We start from the raw sequence: 21,536 nt of genomic DNA, 5'->3' as shown, positions 1-21,536 counted from the left end.
GTTAAACTTTAGAATTTGTTGTCTTTTATGGATTTAGTGAGTTAAATCATCTTAATAATACTTGACAAATGTGTTATCTAAATGGATTCTCTAATCACAAATATCTGACTTTATGTACCACGATCCAAAACAGATATTGTAAAAAAATGTTTTGAAAGACAAAGTGCAATCCTAAGAGAACACTTAATGAGCTTAGATATGTCTGGATATTGCTGTGGTTGGCTCAGAAAAGGTATTTAATGAATCACTCCACACCATTGAGAGACTCATTTGTAAACAGTGCTGACTATAAAATTGAGTAATATGAAAATGTAGAAGGGTTAAAAACTTTTCTGATACACGTTTGCTAAAAGCAGACACAAGGTAAAGAAACTATAATTGTTGTACCTAACTATAGGACTCTTCAGAGAACTGAAATTCTATTGTTTATTTTGACCATGGTGAATTGGTTTGCAAAGTCTATGATGTAAGCACAAAAAATGAATAGTAATGTTTATCAGTGCCACTAGATATCATAAAAAAATACCATGCATTTAATAAAAATTGAAGCCATGGTGTATGTGTTTAATACATATGTATATTCTATACACAGATTTTTTTCTTACATAACAGTGCTAATAGTCTATGAAATGACTAGTATTTCCCTTTAAAACGTAATTAATTGTAAAGTTTTACAATAGTGAAAAATTACTTTTAACCATCAAAATTTATAATTAAGGACAATCAATATAATCCAGTATTGTCACAAATGTTGTAACCAAAGGTTTCTTCACAATTTTAACATTAGCAAACTATGGTCTTGCTTGCTTAGTTTTTGATATATCATTATTTCCAAAAAACATTCAATGAAACAATAGGAGTGTTTACATTTTTCCAGAAGTTCTGCTTTTGACTCAGCAGAGGTTTTAGCGTAACAATAAATAACACTGGAAAAAAAAAATTATATATATATATATATATATATATATATATATATATATATATATATATATATATATAAATAATATATATATCTGGGTTCCAAGCAGAGCTGTAAAATAACTTTGTTACTTCACTTAAGTACATTATTCAGCTATTTGTACTTGAATAAATTTAATTTGGGCTACTTTTTCTCTACTAATTTTTTTTTATTCAAATTGCATACTTTTTACTTTAATACATTCTCCAGCAAGTATTACATACCAAATTCATAAAAGAGACCTATCAGGTATGTTGATCCCTTAGCTTTAAAAGTCAAAGTGGAGGTAAAGAATTTAGGTATAATTGTGGGCTCTGAACTAAACTTTAAATTGCACATTAACCAGATTAGTAGGATTACTTTTCACATAAAGAATATTACAAAAGTTAGCCCTCTTATAAAATTACAAGATGCTGAGGAATTTATTCACTCTTTTATTTTTAGTCAAATAGATTACTGTAACACACTCCTAACAGGACTACCTAAGAAAGACATTATTCTGTTGCAATTACTGAGGAATGTTGCTGCAAGAATCTTGAATAGAAAAAAAAAATCTCCCCAGTTTTAACATCATTACATTGGTTACCCATGTCATTTAGAATTGATTTTAAAATGCTACTAATGGTATATAAAACCTTAAATAATCTTGCTCCATCCTATATTTTGGAGTCCCTGTCTTATTTGTTAATATTTTGCCTAATTTTATTTGTTTTTCTTTTTTTCTTGTAAAGCACTTTGAGCTACATTTTTTTGTATGAAAATGTTCTATAGAAATTAATGTTGCTGTTAACTCAGCATTACTCAGACACAGCCAATAGAATGCAGCATGTCATTCTAAAACAAAACTACAATAGCACGGCTTCCACTGCTCATTTGGTAGGTCATTTCCATGCTTCCTGCTCACTGTTGAGACATGGAAACTGAATGTGCACTTTTCTCCACAGTCATATTTGAAAATAGCACCTAAAGTAATCTCTGCTTTCAAGAATTTGCCTTCAAATTTAAAAAAGTATGTTAAAGAAAGTGTTTCTTTCCTCTTTTTAATCTTATATGGAACCCGTGAAGTCCCAAAAAAGCAGAGTTTTTATAATCTTTTGCAAACAAGATTTTATGGACGCAAGTAATATACTATACGAACAACATCCTGTTGTTATATAAGGTAATTGGCTGGATATTTATGAGCCAAATTATTGAAACACTGGAATGAGACTGGCTGTAAAAGTTGCTGGTTAAATGGAAAAGATAGGGGTTCAGACAAGATCTGTGAGGGGTGAAGGGAGTAACAGAAAGGTCTTGCTGTTTCTTGTTATGTAACAGCTAAGAAGAGGCGTGTCAACCTTCCTTGAAGCAGAAACAAGTATTTTTGTTTCTACCTTATGGAATCTGAGCTCAGTGAAAGCTAACAGAACCCTACTCAGTTGACTAGAATCAACTAGAGTCACAAGGGCTATATTCTTATTAAGTGAATATTCTAGTTTTGCGTTCAAGGTTGAACTTTGAGTAGCAACATATTTCGTCTTGGTAAATTACTGGATAATTATTGCACATCTGTTATTCTGTCTTTCCCTTAACAGGTAAAATGTGTGACTTTTATTTTCTCTAAGCTGTCCTTTTTATTAGTCCTTTAGGCAATCCAGAAGAAGGCATTTAGATTAAAAAAGAATTGATCATATTCAGAGCATTCTTCAGTAGAACACTGACCCTCAAATTTGTAATTGCCATTTTATCATGTTGCACTTAAGTTAAATTACTGTAGTATAATTTTAATGCAAGTTGGTTTAATGCTTTTATGTATGGAAAAATGCTATTCTGTAGAATTTAAATTTTCTATAGGAGTGCATTAAAATTATGACTATATATTATGAGACAACTAACTAGTATACATCTGGTTATGCTGGAGAGTTAATAATATGCTTTGAGTTTAACTGTGATTAATTCTATAGTTTACATGTGTGCTTGAGCGAGTAATTTAAAGATAAAACTGGGTACCAAACTGAGCAAAGGAAACCACGCCATTCTTGATACAATTCTGAAATTGTTGCATTACTACTTAATGTGATAATTGCCCTTCTAAAAAATCCACCTCTACTTCAGCAATATATAATAAAACCAATCTGTGTTGATTTTCACTTAGTTTTTAATATTGTGTATCTATTCAAATGATAAGGTTGTGAGCAGTTTACTTAATTGCAGTTATGTACTGATAAAAGGCATTACTGTATTGCATTTGTTGTTTAAAAATAAAATAAATGCATTGTGTTCTCTAGACAAAGTGCTGCACCTTCTCATTATAAAATGTACCTTTACATCTGGTATTTTAAGTTTTTTTGAAAGCAGATTTTTTTTAACTGTTATTCAAAGTATTTTTTTACTGAAATATTTCTTACTTCAGTGAAAGTAAAAATTTCCTGAAGTACTTCAAAGTTTACTCAAGGATCATTTCCGAATATTTTTTAAAATTCTGGTCTAAGTTTCAGAAACTGATGTGTAATTTAGCAATGCAATGTAAAGTAGTTGGTCCTGTCACACAAAACAGGTGCCATGTCACAGCCTTTTACAGCATTCATTGTTAGTACCTAACTGAAAAAGGACTGCACAAGAATTTTGTGATGTTTCAAGAGGTAAGAGTGGCTGACTAAAAAATAAGGGTTGTGAGTCTATCAGCTACTTAATTTGCTGACATATTCAAAAACTACTGTAAAGATGATAATAAGGATTAAAATTAGGAATTGCAAAGTCTAGTCTAATAATTCTTATGAAATTATTGTAAGACATAAGTTTATGACCTATAGGAAGAAGGGTTTTCATTGAAACAGAATGCAGAAGGGCATGTGTGTGGCAATACTGATTTTAAGTATAAATGCCTATACATAAGAAAAGTGGGATAACCATAAATATCACTGCAAACATTTTCAAATTAACTACACCCTTTCTGGAAAAGACATGAGTTTTAACTTTTAGGGTCATGTTTCCTTCTAAAGACTTTGATATGGGAGTAAAGAGACTGCACGATTTTCTTAAAAGAAGAAGCAGCTAATACAGGAAATCATCACATAAAGAAATGACCTCTATTAAAACTCTGGGGTTAGGCCTCATTTGAGAATCACATTGACAAAATAAGCGTTATCTCAAAGAGAATTTCACTGAACCTAAAGCACTGTTTAAATCATTCAGATTCAGATACGCTGGCTCAGCTATTCTTTCACACTATTTCTGGCTCTGCCTCACCCACAGCTTGACTTCCTTTGTTTTTAAGCCTTCACAGCTAGCCCCAATTTGAAGGTGAGATGATTAGTAAATGTGGGGCACTAGGTAGTGTCTGAAGATGTGAGTGCAACTAACTATAAATTCTAAAATTGAATTTTCTGGAGCTGGAATGAACCAGCTTCTGAAAATGTAGCCATATTAGAAAACTGGATCAGTAGTCAATAGTCAGATCTAAAAATAAACTAATAGTATAAAATAGCATGTATAATCAAAATGCACAATGTAGTTCAAAATGAGACCAAATAATTTCAGACAAAAATCAGTAAGTAGGACCTTAAATTGGTCAACAATTTAAAAACCTTATTTTATATATAGCACTGGATGTTTCATTTGACTCCAGAGCTGAGAGTTCTTTTTTTAATCGAATTGTTTTTCAAATAGCTTTCGTGAGGGGGAATAATTATGTATTTCAATATATGCCTGTTTTGCAGAAATTGTGGCACGTACTTGTGACTAAAATCTTCGCACTTAGGAGGTATGATTAATTAGCTTATAGTGCTTATTTTCAAAATGAAACAAAATACTTTTGTTGGTAATTACTGTTTATTTTATTTTATTGTTGATTTGCCATGGAAATCCTTTTGCTCATTGGACAGAGGAATCAAAAGCCTTGCTGAAAGGTAAACAAGGACTTGTCTTCGGACTTCCAAGAATAAGGACGTTGATTAAAATGGGCAAGGTCAGATTGTAGTTTTAAAACTTTGAGGCAGAAACCTAAACATTTTTTTAAATTTGTGCCATTCCACTTGATCTAGAAAAGTGCAGTTTGAGAATACACTGTATATTACCATGACAATACATAACAAACTTACTTTTTGTGATAGCAGCTTATTATACAGTGCTCTGATACAGGCAGAAGAACCATGTAGCTGAACCACAACTGAAGAAGGTAAAAATATTTATTAAAAACAATAGAATGTGGCATATTTATTACAAAACAAGGAGGACTATTTTTGCAGCAAAATGTGGACTATACTAAACTATGATTATTCATACCAGTAGTCTAGAGCTAGAGCATCTGATAAGCAGCAGCAATTCTTCACAGTGGACCCCCCCTAACCCTAATCCACGATTATGCAAGGAGGAACAACCTCGAAACCCACAACCCAAACCCCCCAGTTTTGACGATCATGAGGGTGTTTAACAAAGAATGGGTCTTGAAGACACTAAGTGCAAAATTGGGTCATAACAAAAATAACATTTAAGAAACTCTGATCAAGCAGATGAAGCAAATAGCACTCTGTACAGTATGCCAATTTCCATGTGTAAAGCATTTCACAGAAAATGCCACAAATGCCACAATGCAAACATTAAACATTTCTTCTTGAAAATACTGACAATTCCAGTGACCCATATGTTTATAAATTTCATGTGAACCAATGTTCATTTACCATTCAGGGATTGCTACACAGTGGTGCAAGGGCCATATGGAACAATTTGGTGATGTTCTTTGATAAACTATATTTATAGATAGATGAAGTGTATCCTGTATTCATCTCAGACTTTTTTTAATAAAAGAAAGGAAGACATGCATTTCTTCCATAACACTTCTGTTGACAAACAGAATTTCTGCTTGTTCAGCAAGATAGCACTTTAAAGAAGTGGGGCAGTTTTAATGTGCACAGTTAATTTCAGTTTTACTCTTTAGTACTTTATTATAGTCTGTATGCAGCTGTATTATTTTCACTTATTAACCCTTTATCTGGTGTAACGGTCTTATACTTTAGTAACTGTACTTATACTCTATACATTTGCACCATTGCAGAAACCTCCTTAACACATGTCATACTATTTATGCATTTAATCAGCTAATATGTTAATGTACTCTCAGGTCAAATATACTAGATTTTTGCAAGAGGATCTCACAATTTACTTTTTTAAAATACTCTCCCGGGTATTGTGATTATCTGATGTCTTAATATGCTGGTAACATCTTCATCAGCTGGGTGGAAGAGTGTTTCTTTTCTTCCTATCTAGTCTTTGTATCAGACCTGTACAAAAGATACTGTATATTAACTATTGTGCTGTCACTGCTTCTTACTTCAGAAGCCAGATACAGGAATTCATCAATGATTTTACTAGTTTCCATCCATCTGTCAGGTTTAAAGTCAATAATTCCACCACAGCTTTACGATTTTTAAATATCATGATTCTATCAGCTTTTAAAACCTCTGTCTAATACAAGAAACCTGACTCACACAGTACCTTCTTTTCAGCTCCTTCCATCCCTAAAATACTAAAAACTTTCTACCTCTTTCATGAATGAAACCCACATTGTTCTGGTCCTCTCATTCCACTCTAACACACACTCTCTTTCTCCCACAGGTCAACAAATAAAATTTCCCAGTTTTGCAGACTGATCCTTCACCATTAGCCTTTTTTTCCCTAACATTCCATTGATCTTCTTCCATCAACAACCTAACTTATGCAAACTTCTCGTCTGTAGCTCACTTCACAGAGGAGAAACACATTCACCCCCAGGTACTTCAATCTATAATAGGAGCTGCTATGTTATTTGCAAATTTGTCACCAACAATAATCTTGTGTCTGGTCCCTCTGGTAAACTCAGTGTTACTCTACGAGTCTCTTGCCAGTCTAAAAATCTTACTTACTACATTTTTGTAGCAAGTCTTGGGTCATCTCCATTACTTAGGTGAAACAATGTGACTGATAGCAGATGGTTTCAGGGAGCATATTCAAGTTGTAAAAATCAAAGACCTTACAAAGCCTATTGTAGAACACTTCACATCCCTTGATGATATCCACACTGGTATCTGTTTGTGCTTCACAGGGATTAAAAGAACCTTTTCAAACAATAACAGAATAATCTAAAATAAGCTCATTCTCAGCCTGGGATCACTTATTTCTCTAGATCTTAATGACAAACTACTTTTTTTATTGATTTTAATTAGAAGCAGATAACATTCCATACAATCAAGTCAAACTTAACAAAGCAAGCAAAGCAAAATTCAACCCCCACCCACGGGAAAGAGAGGAGAGTCAACAACCAAAGCTACTCAATAATAGGAACAAGAAAGAAAGGTTTCTCTAAGTGAGAATCTGATTTTTTTTCCAATTTCAAGTAGCATAGAGCATCAGTCACCCACTGACTTAAAAGTGGTGGAGTGGGATTCTTCCTGCTGAGCAAGATAAGTCTACTTGCTAGCAGTGAAGTAAAGGCAGTTACAGTCTGTTTGTCCTTCTTCACTTTAAGCCCATCTGGGAGCACACCAAACACAGCTGTTAATGAGTTAGGAGGGATTGTGAAGCTGAGGAATGATATGCATGCTAACAATTATGTCCAAAATGTTGTTAATATGGTGCACACCCAGAACGTTTCCCAATGAGTCTCACTGGACCAACTAGCTTTTTAATCATTCCCTTCATCATTTTTAATGCCAGCTTTTCTTACCTACCTTCATTTTTTCTCCTTTCATCTGCACTGGCTTTGCCCCCACCCCCAACAGTATACATGTAAACCAGCGCTTTTCTTTTCATTTGTACACGTGATGAATATGCAATACAGCAAAAACTTTGCTTCTTTAACCTTCTTTCCTTTTCATTGAGGAAATGTGTGTTTAACCTTTTTCCCCTTGTTATTATTTAAGTCAATGAGAAAAAACAACATCATAGATTCCATTGAACTGTTCAAATTTATCTTCACAAAATACTAGGGAAAAAACAATTACAAACAAGCCAATCTTTATGGAGGTATTTTTCTTTGTATAATTTATACTATTGCATTATGCCAATGTTAGAACCTGATGGATCGACACATAAAGATCTGAGGTTCACAATGAAATTTTTTATATGGGGGTGGCAGTGATTGAGAAAAATAAAGAAAGGACATGTATGTAGTTGAAAAAAATTCCTAAAGTCAAAAAGTGACTATTTTCAAACCTTAATTCACTACCTAGTTAAGCAGTTGTTATGATATACCATTAAATGCATTTCATCTTCTGTATGTTGAACACATTTCAGACAATATGTATTGAAAACCATTTGCTTAAAAATAAAACTGAGTATATGATTTAATCTGTACATGCACACAGAACTCACGTCTCCCTACACCATTCCACAGCATTAACCTAATAACTTCTTTGGTGAACGACAACCAGAAAATGAAAAATAATATAAATATGTAAAAACAATGTAAACAGGACATTAGGATGTCATTAGACCATGACAGCCTTGTCAGGACAGGATACCCTACTACCACAAAGTACACAGCTACACAAAAGTACTTAACATGGTAGTAACTTTAGGTAATATTACACAAATATTACATACTTTGGAGATTGTAGAAAATCAAGTGCTTAAATGTTGAAAATGGAAATATATACTCGATGACATGAACTGTTATGAAATTGCTAAATACCATTAAAATTTCTGAAGACTAGAAGGTAGTAGTATATAATGGGTATGACCCATTATATAAAAATATATTACTGTATGTACCCATTATACAAAAATATTGCAGCAATTATAAACATAGATGGAGAAACAGCTTTCTAGCATTGGAATGTTTAGTGCACAGTCTACAACAGTTTAAACAAAGGAGATCATGTTTAATGTATATGAAGTAGCATCAAAACCATTTGTGTATGGTGGAATGTACATATATCAATGTTTATCTTGATGTAAGAAATTCTTTGATTAAGTGTCAGTCATTAAACTATAGGAGACTTGTATTCAGGAAGTAATAAGCATATGGGCTTAGAACGCATTATGTTGCAAGCAATGTTTTCAGAATTGTTTCATACCAAATGTAGAGTTTTCCAGTACTCAGTGATAAGACTGATGTATTTTTAAAACTGTATCTTAGTAAGCATAAGTTTGCTAAGGGTAGATTTCGTGCAAACATCTGAAAAACGTCTTCACCGTGAAGACTGTAGATAAACTGAACAAGTTACAATAAAAGCATTGTTTTAATTAGAACCATAACTCATAAGTAAGTCAGTAATATTAGTAGCATTAGGCAGCACTGTACAGTACTTAATCTTTAATTCAGATGGGCAGACTGATTAAGTAATCAACCACGATGTTCATTATTACTCCCAAGTATAATTTTAAATAAAGTATAAACGTAGTGCAAATATTCTCTTTTATGATTTAAGATGGACATTTTGGGAAGCAATGCATTTAAAGCATTATGAGGTGTTGCTGGGTAGGATGTGTGTTATCAGCATTAAACTGGGTATTAGATTTACATGGAGCAGTGAAAGAGCCTATAAATGAACAGCCTAAGCTGGAATCAGAATTTTCGATTGCACAAGTGATGCCTGAAGGACATCATGCACTTTAAGAATGCAGCTAAATTTCTTAATTTCAGCCAGAGGCAGCAGAGGAGCTCTACAAGGGCTGAGTGGGCCATTGCTGCCGATTACAAAAAAGGTAGACCAAAATTACTTAAAGGCTTCTGTCTGTTTAAGCAGACTGAGTTCAAAGATACTAGTGTCAGGCATTCAGTTGGGACAAAGGCTTAACTAGAAGGGATTTACACAGGACACCCACTGAAAGAAAAGGGACTGGGAGGTGACTGAGAAAACTGTTTTCAGTTTTTTGAGGTTGGTAAGTGGATGAGCCACCCCATCTACAAGTCCTTTGCTAGGCTTGGTGGTGGTAGTCATGGTTTCATTTCTTTTCCTGTTTATTTTGACACTCTGTGTGAATATCCGTACTTTCAGTTACAGTGCATTATATATAAGGTTTTCTTTCATGATCTAGCTTTCTCTTTTGAAATCACACATACCAGATTGCTTTGTCAGATATAAACACAGACACAACATGTGGCTTAGAAATGCAATGTGCATATTGTTCCTTGCATTTTAAAACATCATCTCAGTATACTTAGAAACATCAGTTTACTTTGATAACATTAATGTGCTTCCCTGTATGCATACTTTAGAATGAATGTTATGAATACACGTTGCAATAATAAAATTTAATAAGTTGTATTTTTGTTTTGTTGTTAAATAATGTTAAAATGTGGACTGACAATTTGGAATAGCATTTGGAAATCTGGAATTTGGCTCAGTTTGCTGGAGAGGTGCCTTTTGTGTCATAATACTCTCTCCAACATCCTGACAAAAAAGGGGTTTGAAAAAATAAATAGACTGTTTCATTGATTGGCAATAAATTATTGATGAATACTGTTCCAAACAGTCCAATTGGTTGTTTAGTAATTAAAAAGTTTTAAAGATTAACATGACCATGTAAACAAATATGAACGATTTATTCATGAAACGGTCAATAAGTATTTGATAATGTCCTTATTTCAGAAAGGTGTGTAATAGTAAACATTTACAGTAATTTTGCTCCAATGTCTGAAACTCATTGTACAGGTTAGATTAACATTGGATTTATAGATGAATGGTATTAGAAAAAAACATTACATGGTCCTCTTAAATGTATCACAAATCAGTGTACCCAATATGCAAACGAATTTAAACTATACTAGACTATTCAAGAAAAGGGGTATCCTATTCAAACAAATAATTTCTTATATTTGAATATTCATTTAGTGCTTTGAAATCATCAGGAATTAATACTTGGAGTTTGTTTGATTGCCTCTTTTAAATAATATGCTATATATGAGCATATGGTGGATTGCTACAGTATGTCTAAGTGTAGTTCACAAGTGCTACATAGGACTTTTAAACGTTCGCTGGTTTCCTTCAGTGAAGATCTGCATATTATATTAACTACAATCTCAGAACTGATGTAGCATGAACAAATGTGTATGCATGAGTTACTGTCTTATGATGGACTGAACGGCTACAGCCTTGCATCCAGTACTGCTGGGATAGGGTCAGAACCCATACTAGAAATGGAATTAAAATGATACATTGATATAATATATATATATATATACATATATATATATTCACGGCATTCGTAGTCTGTGTCACAATCTGATTGTATGGGTGGTTACCTACCAGGTAACGCTTGTGGTTGGCCAGCAATCTGCTAACATCCGCCATGGTGCCCTCAGTTTGTGAGGAGCAGATCATAGAATGGTTGAAATAGTTTACTGTCAAATAAATGCAAAGAGTACGCGACACGTGTTTCGCCCTCATTCTGGGCTCATCAGGCATACACGCTCCACTGCACTCCCTCTCGGGAATCGAACCTCGGACGTCAGCGCCAGAGGCGATGCCCCTAACGTTGCGCCACGGCGTGTGGTTCGTTTATTTGACAGCATGTAGATCGGGGTAATTACATTCACGGCATTCGTAGTCTGTGTCACAATCTGATTGTATGGGTGGTTACCTACCAGGTAACGCTTGTGGTTGGCCAGCAATCTGCTAACATCCGCCACGGTGCCCTCAGTTTGTGAGGAGCAGACCAGACGTCCGAGGTTTGATTCCCGAGAGGGAGTGCAGTGGAGCGTGTACGCCTGATGAGCCCAGAATGAGGGCGAAACACGTGTCGCATACTCTTTGCATTTATTTGACAGTAAACTATTTCAACCATATATATATACTAGCAAAATACCCGCGCTTCGCAGCGGAGAAGTAGTGTGTTAAAGAGGTTATGTAAACATATATATACATAAACATATATACTTATATATACATATCTACATACTGTATACACATATCTACATATATACATACATATACACATCCACATATATATACATATATCAACATATATATATACACATACATATACACACACACATATATATATATATATATATATATATATATATATATATATATATATATATATATATATATATATATATATATATACACACACACACATACAGACACATATATATACATATACATATTTACATATCTACATTTATATACACATATATACATATCTACATACATACACATCTATCTATCTATCTATTTATAATATATATATATATATATATATATATATATATATATATATATATCTATCTGTCTATCTATCTATCTATATATCTCTATCTATCTATCTATCTATATATATATATACAGTATACAGTATATCTCTATCTATCTATCTATCTATCTACATCCCCGTGCTTTGCAGCGGCGAAGTACTGCTTTTAAATTTTTATTAAGAAGAAAACCTTTTTAAATTGAGTGAAAATATACTAATAACAATTTGTTAAGGATCTGTTTTTTTGTGAAGCTGACTTCACACAGCCTCTCCGCTGTTTTATAAACAAACGTCATATAAGGTCTTCCTTTTTTGTTGCTTTGCCAACAGAAGCAGCCTTTTTATTTAATCCTGTTTTTACGATTGTTCTGTTTGTATATCACGTTGTCAGTTCAGCACTCCGGTTGTAATATGACCAAGCCGTGCAAGCACACTCTTGAGAATGCAACGTATAGTTGTACAGGAGAAAAGCAATCTTGCCTGAAATCAATGGCAACCTTTTGTAGGTCTATGAACTTCATTTAAACTTTAGGTTTACACGTTGCTTTCTTTCCGAAGTACCTGCACTCATGAATATGTCTGTATGCGTCAGTCGCTCAAATCCCCGCGGTTCGCACCGGCGAAGTTCTGCTTTTAAATTTTTATTAAGAAGAAAAGAAAACCTTTTAAAATTGAGATAAAATAAACCAATAACAGTTTGGTAAGGATCTGTTTTTTTTGTGAAGCTGCCTTCACTCGAGTGATCACTTCGAGCTTTAAGCTTGAGAAATCACCCCGTAAATGCACACGTTTAATTGCACATCTGTTAATATGTATGCTTACAAAGTATTAAAAGACACTCAACAATTACACAGTATTAAAAGACACTCAACAATTAACGTCATTTACCTTCGTTCCCGCGATTGACTCGTGCTGTAAATCTCTTCCTTGTTTTCACTTCACGTGATTATGTAGGAGGCGTAATACGTGATGACGCGATACGTGACTCCGCCTCCTCCATTAGAGTATATGGACAAAAAACAGGTTCCAGTTATGACCATTACGCGTAGAATTTCGAAATGAAACCTGCCTAACTTTTGTAAGTAAGCTGTAAGGAATGAGCCTGCCAAATTTCAGCCTTCTACCTACACGGGAACTTGGAGAATTAGTGATGAGTGAGTGAGTGAGTGAGTGAGTGAGTGAGTGAGTGAGTGAGTGAGTCAGTCAGTGAGGGCTTTGCCTTTTATTAGTATAGATATATATATATATATATATATATATATATATATATATATACACAAATCTTTCTATTATAATAAAATAGAGCGAAGCATGCAGGCGGCGAATCCCCTAGTATATATAATGAAACTAGTCCTCAATTATATATATTTCAATCTCTTGCGCACAGCCATCAGCGGTATGTCTATCTGAGGAGAGAATGTTGAATTCATCAAGAGGTTTACTTACCTCAGCAGCGACATTCATGTCTCTGATGACTCTTTCTGTGTAGTCAATAGACGAATTGGGAGAGCATGGGGTGTGGGGGGGAGCCATGAGGTTGCTGGAAAGGGGTGTGTGGCGCTCCCAATATCTTTGCAAAAGTTGGTTGCGAGACATAGATGCTATCCAGTGACCTGAGATGAAGACTAGATTCCTTCAATACTATGTCTCTTTGGAGACTCCTTGGGTATCGCTGGTTTGACTCTGTGTCGAATGAGCAGTTGCTCACGGAATCCCAAATGAAGCACATTACTTGCATTGTGAGGGAGTGTCAGTTACAGCACCACAGCTATGTGGCGCGATTCCCAGAGGTTGATCCAGTTCATGGGATCCTCATTTTTGAGGATCCGAGCAGCTGGACCAGGCTGTGTACTAGTTTTGCATTTGCACTGCTGTCAATTTGGGGGTGGTAATAAAAGCTGTAGCCAGTAAATGCAGTTTACACTTTTTCATGCAGCATGGCTTATTGAGTTTTAGTTGTCTATTCGCGTAACAAGCCCTGGAATGAAGGACAAGATTAACTGGATTTTTGCAGATTTGCCAATGGAAACTATTTTTTGTCTTCACCTGGAACCCAAGCCTCAACTGCTTATACTCCCAAGTGCAGAGCCACAAGAAATACCACCAAAACAAACTTATACAATTTCTCCATTTTTTTATATTTACCAGTATAATGGATTGCTCAATGCACTGTTTTGCTATTTCTTCTGTTTGCCCTCCAAAACGTGTTTGCTCCTAGGTTGTTGCAGTCGATTTTAAGACTTCCTGCTCATAGGCATGCATTGTGTGCCCATATTAACCAGGCTTTTCACTCACATATGTCATCTGCAGTGCAGTGTTGAACTGTCTGTCTGTAGTGCAACTCCTCTTGGTCATCAAGTTTAGTTAGCATGTAACTCTTTTTAAGTGAAGCATTGTTTTACTGCTATTTTATAATTATTTTTTCCATTTACATGATCATGTTCCAGAATTACAGATAAACTATTTTTGTTAAATGAACAAAAAATCTATTTGATCCTTGTGATTGAGCAGCCTAAAGTAGAAAGGCAGACTATGTCACAATTTCTGCTTACAAATCCTTTGCAAATATTGTAGGCACAGAAGAAACCTGCAACTGTTACTAACATTATACATATGTAGCATAAGGAGCTCAATTATTACTGGGCTTAACCATGGGTTTATGTGTTTGTTCTGTTGAAATTTAACATTGCTGAAGGACAAAAGCAGCAAGGGGTGGAATCATGATGTTTTAAATGACAGAAAATGGTACTAGAAGAAATGAAGGAGCAGACATGTAATGATGCTGATCATTCCAGTGCTTGTGATGATTTCTGTCCTGAATGCTTAGTTAACAGGATTGGAAAAAGATTTAGGGAGGAATACCCTCTCAAGGCAGGCTGTTTAAAACCCTTTTACATTCAACCTACTATTTTACAAAGTCTGATAACAATGGAACATCCAAGCACGATAGGATAAATTTACAGAACAGATGCGAATTCTAGGTGGCATGGTGGTGCAGTGGTAAGCTCTGTTGCCTCGCAACAAGGAGACTAAGGTCTGCATGTTCTTCTTGTGTCAGTGTGGGTTTCCCCTGGGTGCTCGGGTTTCCTCCCACAGTCCAAAGGCATGCAGGTTAGGTGTACTGATATTTCTAAATTGGCCCTAGTGTGCGTGTGTGTGTGTGTGTGTGTTCACTGTGCAATGGACTGGCACCTACTTGTTCCTGACTTCCCTGCGGCCCTGTTCAGGATAAGTGGGTTTGGAAATTAGATGGAAAGCAAATTCTACTAATGCATTCTACTTATTTTACCTTGTAAATACAACTAAAAAAAAGTTTAAAATAGTATCTGACAGGCAAAATAAAAGTTTTACTTGTAAGTTCACTAGGTGATATTAGGTTTTGCTTCTTTTCCCTCTCTAGGAAGTTACAAATTAAGTCACACTATTGTACAGTATATGGGCAGCATGCTTTACACTACAGTCTTCCTAAATGGTTACTTTTCACTTCTTTTCACAGATGGGTGATTAGTACACTTTAAAAATATAAAATTAGATCAGGGAAAAGTAATCCTTGGAATTCTTTCAGCAAACACACTGGTATTAACTCTAGTGGAAAGCAGGTCATGCTGACAGAAAGCTTGCATGATTTTAACATGCTGGTTGCTCATATCAGGTGTTGTACCATGTGAGTAAAGATCTGAAAGTCTGTGGTAAAGAAGTAAGAACTGCAGCATAAGCTTTACAATGTATCTTTATCTTCAAGGAGGTATGTTGCATGGTAACAGTAAAACCAATTCTAAAGCATGGCTTAATCCTCTACTCTCACATAGTCACTTAAAAATACCCAATGTTACCATCTACTCTCCAGGAATCAAGTAGTTTTTTAAACTGTCAGTATAAAAACTTTAGACAGTAATTTTAAGTACTGTAAATAATAAAATATGCATATGCGGGTGCACACACACACACAGATATACTGTATATACCACTACAATGATACTATTTTACTTTTGCACACAGAATGGCAATTAATTGAACTTTCACAAAATGAAGAGAAAAATAAAAATATTTTTATGAACAACTTAATGCAAAAGGTTCCAAAATATATTTTTAATAGTAAATTCTCTATCAATATTAGTGCTAACGTTAAAAGTAATGCTTTCCTACAAAACACACATGCTGTAATCTATTTCTTCCATTACATTGTTGTACATAAGTATGTGATCAGGTTCCTAACTTTTTTTTATTAGTTTGCTTATTTGATGAAGTGAACTACACGTTCTGCATAAAAAGATGCACTGAGTTAGACATTAACCAATATTGGTTAAAAACAAAACATACATACAGGTTTTGACTCAAATTGGTTTTTTTTTACTTAAAAATCCTGCCACAAAGATAGTTATATAACATAAGATTTCTTATCTAAAAAAGATTCGTTTTAGAGAATAAAACTGTGGTTAAACTTCCGGTGAATGATTATCAGATATATTATTTAAGAAAGATATAATTACAGAAAAACCCACACAGATAGCCCTATTACTTTGGTCTTTTTTTCTCTTAATGAATTGTATCAATGCTTTAGTACTTTTTTATGTTATTAATGGTTTAACATTGCTTGATAAAAAAAAAACTAATACACAAATTTGTGCATCCAAATTTTATAAATTGGTTTAGGGTACAGCAAACAAGCAATATTGATCATTCAACATTTTTTACCTTACATATTAAAGTGAAGTAGGAAATGTTTCATTATTAAGTAAGAAGGTTGCTAAGTAGGATTATTTTGAAGTAACTTTTCAAAAGTTTAATTTATTTATTTAGGGTCCCCAGTAGGTTTTAACTAAATTAGTATATTAGACAGACAAAACATTATTTTACCATGTTTAGAAGTTGTGATACAGTATTAAACATATGTGCAGCTTTAGATTGTTTAATTTTTTCAGAAAACTGTCATTTGTCAATAACACATATCTGGCAAAAAGTTTTTCAGGTTTAACTCATAGTACGGCAAGCACAGTAGTCCTTTACTATTTAAAAATATAACCTCTCATTTTAACATATAAAAATATTGCAGTAGTAAATCTATTCATATAAAATGTAAGAAAAATCACAATAGAAAACAGAGATTAAAAAAAAAATAAAAATTACATTTTCACACTTTTTTTCTCAGAATTGTATTTCTTTATTTGATTACAGAATTATTTATTCCCAAGCCCATAAAAAAGTACTTTAAGTAGAAAGCTTCGAAGAAAGCTTTTGCTCATGTTATTAAAAGTTATTTTTTTAGTAATGCCTGCATTCCTAAAAATACATTACAATAACTTAATTCATTCATATAAAATTAAACATTTTACACATAGTTTACATTATATACACTGTAAATTATAATGTAAAATTAATAAACGTGAAGTATGCTGAATTCTATCTCATTAGCCAACTGTACCACTCTCACTAAACTATACATTATTTTCATAATCAGAAAATAGGATTATCCTTTTACCATGCTCTGACAAAACTATCTTTTCTAAGACTCAAGAATTTTTCCTTTAGGGATATACTTTATTGATCCAAAAATCAATAGTATTATTATGATTGAATGATTATTTATTAATTTCTAAAATACCAATTTCACACATATTTTAGATAGCAAAAGGTACTTGCCACAACATTTGTTCAAAGGTGATGAACATCAAGTTAAAAATAATAAAATACTTTAAATCACTGTTTCAGAATTTAAAAACATGTGTGATTGGCATCAGAAAGATGAAAATATTGCAGAGACACATGGACTCATATAAAATGAAACTTGTGCTAAGATTTGCTATTGATTCATCTGACACAAATCAAAACAAAGTACCTAGTGATTTAACTAATTCAAACGCTAGACGTTCCCTTAAATGTGAAAAACTTTCTCCATGTACAGCGTTACTGATGTACATTCTTTAGGGACAGCACACACCCTGAACCATATCTTTTTTACCTGCAGCAATCATTTTTACTCCATTTTTTCTTTAGGCTACAATGCAGAGAGATGGGTTCCATAATATCATTGTAACTATAAGCCATGAATTGAACCACAAAAATTATGATTTTTCCCTAATCACCTTCAAGCAGTGGAAACCCTATATTACACAGAAGTACACACTATGCAATATTAGCCAATATAAAACAACACAGCAGAACATACAATGTAAAACTGATGGGTTAAAAAAAAGTGAGCCTTTTATAATTGGGTTAAAAAAATTAAATTCACAAACTAATCACAATTTTTTAACTGCAACTGACAATGATTATGTTTAAATTAACACCAGCAGTCACATTTATTATTTCCACAGAGGGCCATATTCTGCCAGGATAAGATCTGGACCCCTTGCATCACTGAATTGGATTAAGCAGTTTGAGGAATGTTACATTACATTTATGGAAGGGAAGCAAAATAAGATTTGTAACAAGAAATTAGTAATCTATAATTTAACCTACATGGAGACCAACGCTTTACAGATTGTAGCCTTAATTCCTGCCACATTTCTGTAAGAGCCAAACATTAACTTCTGCTGCAAAACAAACTGACTGATACATTCTACACTTACAAATGTTATGTAATATAAAAAGTTGCCAATCATTGAAACATTACTGTTGTTCAGACAACAGGCTTCATAACCAGGGTAAGAAAACACGATATAAACAGCACACAACAAGATGTGGGAAAACATCAAAATTGCATACATATCTGTAATTTTACAAGTATCATTGCTAAATCTTTGTATAGGAAAATCTTAAAGTATACGGTCTACTATACCGTCTGCATTATTGTATATCTGTATCTTAGTAGAATAACACTTTATGCATTTTAGGAAACATGTAGTCAATGGCAAACAGTTTTGAACAGCAGCAAATAAAACTGACAGAATTTAGGTACCACCAATTTAAGAAGTTCCTTCTTTAAAGGAAGAAAAGACACCTAATTAGCTACATCAAACGTTTTGCCTAAAGTAGCTTCTTACTGTCTGTAAAACTGTTAAGGATAAAAGAAATCTCTAAACCTGATGAATTATTAAATCTTATCACACCAGTTTATATTTCTTTACATGACAATGGCGTGCTAACATTAACAATCATCGGTGGCACCTACCTTATGCAAAAAAGCATAATTCAACTTTTGAGAATCAAAAGGAAAAATTTAATAATGCTCAGTACAAGTTATAAAATGATTATGTGTTACTGTTCTGCTTCTCCTTAAGCAGAGATATATAAATGTTTTATAGGCCAGGAACAATTACCAGTTTGCCAGTTTGATAAATAAATGGCTAAAAATTCAATGAGACTAAAATGTTGATCCTCTTGTCATAAATGAGGAAAATACACAAAAGGGCTACATAAACTGAAGTGGAATCCAATATTTAGCAATGTTATCATACTCCTACCTCTCATTATTGCAGAAAATCCCCCAATTCTCCCAGCTTGATTGGCTCCAGTGTTTGCTATATCAGATCTGGTGCACAGACTTAAGTAACTGTGTATCTCAGTATAGTGACTGTATCACAGTGAACCATGCATTTCTTTAAACCACGAGAGATCTCCTGTACTGAAGAGTTCCAAAACAACAGTGACAGGTGAGAGAAATAAGTGCCAATAACCTGGAGCCACTGAGAGGCAGGTGGGTGGGGACAACCAATCTTAAAAAGACAACCAATGCTGACCTGCTGGAAAATTCCAAAATGAGATCAAAGCTAACCTGTAACTGTGTGAAATAATTAAAATAAGCAAAACCACAAGAAAGAAGTTTGAAGTTTGTGCAGTCTTTGGTGATTCACACAGAGAATGTACTTGCAGGGCACCAGATCAGTTTATGACCACCATCACAGAGTCATAGAACTACTTACTAAAGGACAAACCACCACATATGTGAAAAGATGCAAAACCTTTTAAACACCAGTGTATAATGAAGAGCAATAGACTTAAGTGCTTTATGTATTTAGGGTAAGTACAAATAGGAAACATCTCTTGTAATACTTGTAACTGAACTGTTACTAATTAGCGCGGAAAATGTTCTATTAAAAATAACTTTTACTGAACAGCATTGAAAGATGCATCAGTTATGCAACACTTTAACTCCAGAGTAATATGCATGCTGTTCTATCCTGATATTTCAAATGACCATTGGGAAAGACTATGTTTTGCTTTCTTTGAAATTAAAAAAACTAGGCACACATCTTGAAGATGATGAAACAAGCAAACATTGTACAGATTTCTATTTTCAGTTGGAATTTAATGACTGAAAATTGCATATGACAGACTGCAGATGTAAATATTAAGAAATTAAAATATTTTCAAAACGATCATACTGCACAATCAAATGAGCACAGTACAACCACAAGATAATTTTTGTGTCTTTCTTTTTGATACAGAGCCCAAGATTCCCTTATAATTATGCTGTGCTTGGATTAGTCCCCTAGCTTCACCAAAACAAAATCTTTATAAAAATATTCCAAACACAGTGTTTTTAAAGTTTATATTTTTCTTTAATTTGTTGAAAATGTTTCCTTTTTTAAGAATTCATTCTACAGTAAAGGGCTAACTATCCATTTGCAGCCATGTTTGCTGTTTTGCATACTTTCCAGTGTCTGTATCATGAACTGTGCAATTAGAAATGATGATGGAAAAGAAGAAAGATATTTGGCTTGTATCTGGATCATCTGTTGACATGTCTATGTACTATTAGCCATTTAATTTTAATCTTTGTACAACAAGGTCCTTATCTCCATCTTTTTTATTACCTTGCAAATGGCAGATGTGCCTCCTCTTACCCCCAACAAACCTGGTGCGGCAAACAGGCAACAGACACATGCACTCAACGTAGTGACAGTTTGAGAGGTGGAGACAGGTGGGACGCCCCTAAAAACCTCATTGGCCTTTCTCCCTTGTTCTAAGCTTCTTGCACATGTATCAAAAGTGTTAACCACAGACTGACAGAGCCAAGCTGATATCTTTACCACAGACTCCAACATCACTCTCCTGATCTACGTATCAGCATGCAATGTGCATCCTCCACTGTAAGCAGCAAAAGCAATCAACAGTAATCCCCTATTTAAGATTGACTTCATTATTTTTTAATCATTCCTTTACTTCATTCACAGTATGTCATACACAATTTATAAGACCTTAGATGTTTCATTGCATTTTTACCACTTAAAACATGATATTTCCATGTCAGTTGATGTACACCTAATTAATCTTCTACTTTTCCAACATGCTGTTCAGCGAAATGTTTTATGAAATAATTAGAAAGCGAACAGTTAAAGGCATTTTTATTGTATAAAACTGGAAAGAAGAGCAGCACATACAAACCCATATTTCTCTCCAAACAATATACAATACTGTACAATAACCCAAGTTAATTTTTCAAGAAAACAAGAAATGCAATAACTAGAGTAAGTGTAAGACA

General features: G+C 33.8%; 1 protein-coding gene across 4 annotated transcripts in view; it reads right to left on the bottom strand.

The window, feature by feature from the left end:
- The window catches only part of LOC114646733 (nuclear receptor ROR-alpha A-like), a 344,553-nt gene that overhangs the window by 104,431 nt on the left and 218,586 nt on the right, over nucleotides 1–21,536 (bottom strand). Inside the window, exon 1 of one of the 4 annotated variants that reach the window (XM_028795054.2) lies at nucleotides 19,516–19,672. The exons of the other annotated variants lie outside the window; for them this stretch is intronic. Coding sequence (XP_028650887.1) covers nucleotides 19,516–19,522 — 7 coding nt within the window. The 5' untranslated portion in view covers nucleotides 19,523–19,672. Of the gene's footprint in view, nucleotides 1–19,515; nucleotides 19,673–21,536 lie in introns of those variants that run through there. 4 annotated transcript variants of the gene reach the window in all.

This window comes from Erpetoichthys calabaricus, chromosome 2 (genome assembly GCF_900747795.2).
Source record: "Erpetoichthys calabaricus chromosome 2, fErpCal1.3, whole genome shotgun sequence".
NCBI lineage: Eukaryota > Metazoa > Chordata > Cladistia > Polypteriformes > Polypteridae > Erpetoichthys > Erpetoichthys calabaricus.
The sequence above is the reverse complement of the archived record's forward strand: the minus strand, read 5'-3'. Positions and strand labels throughout refer to the sequence as shown.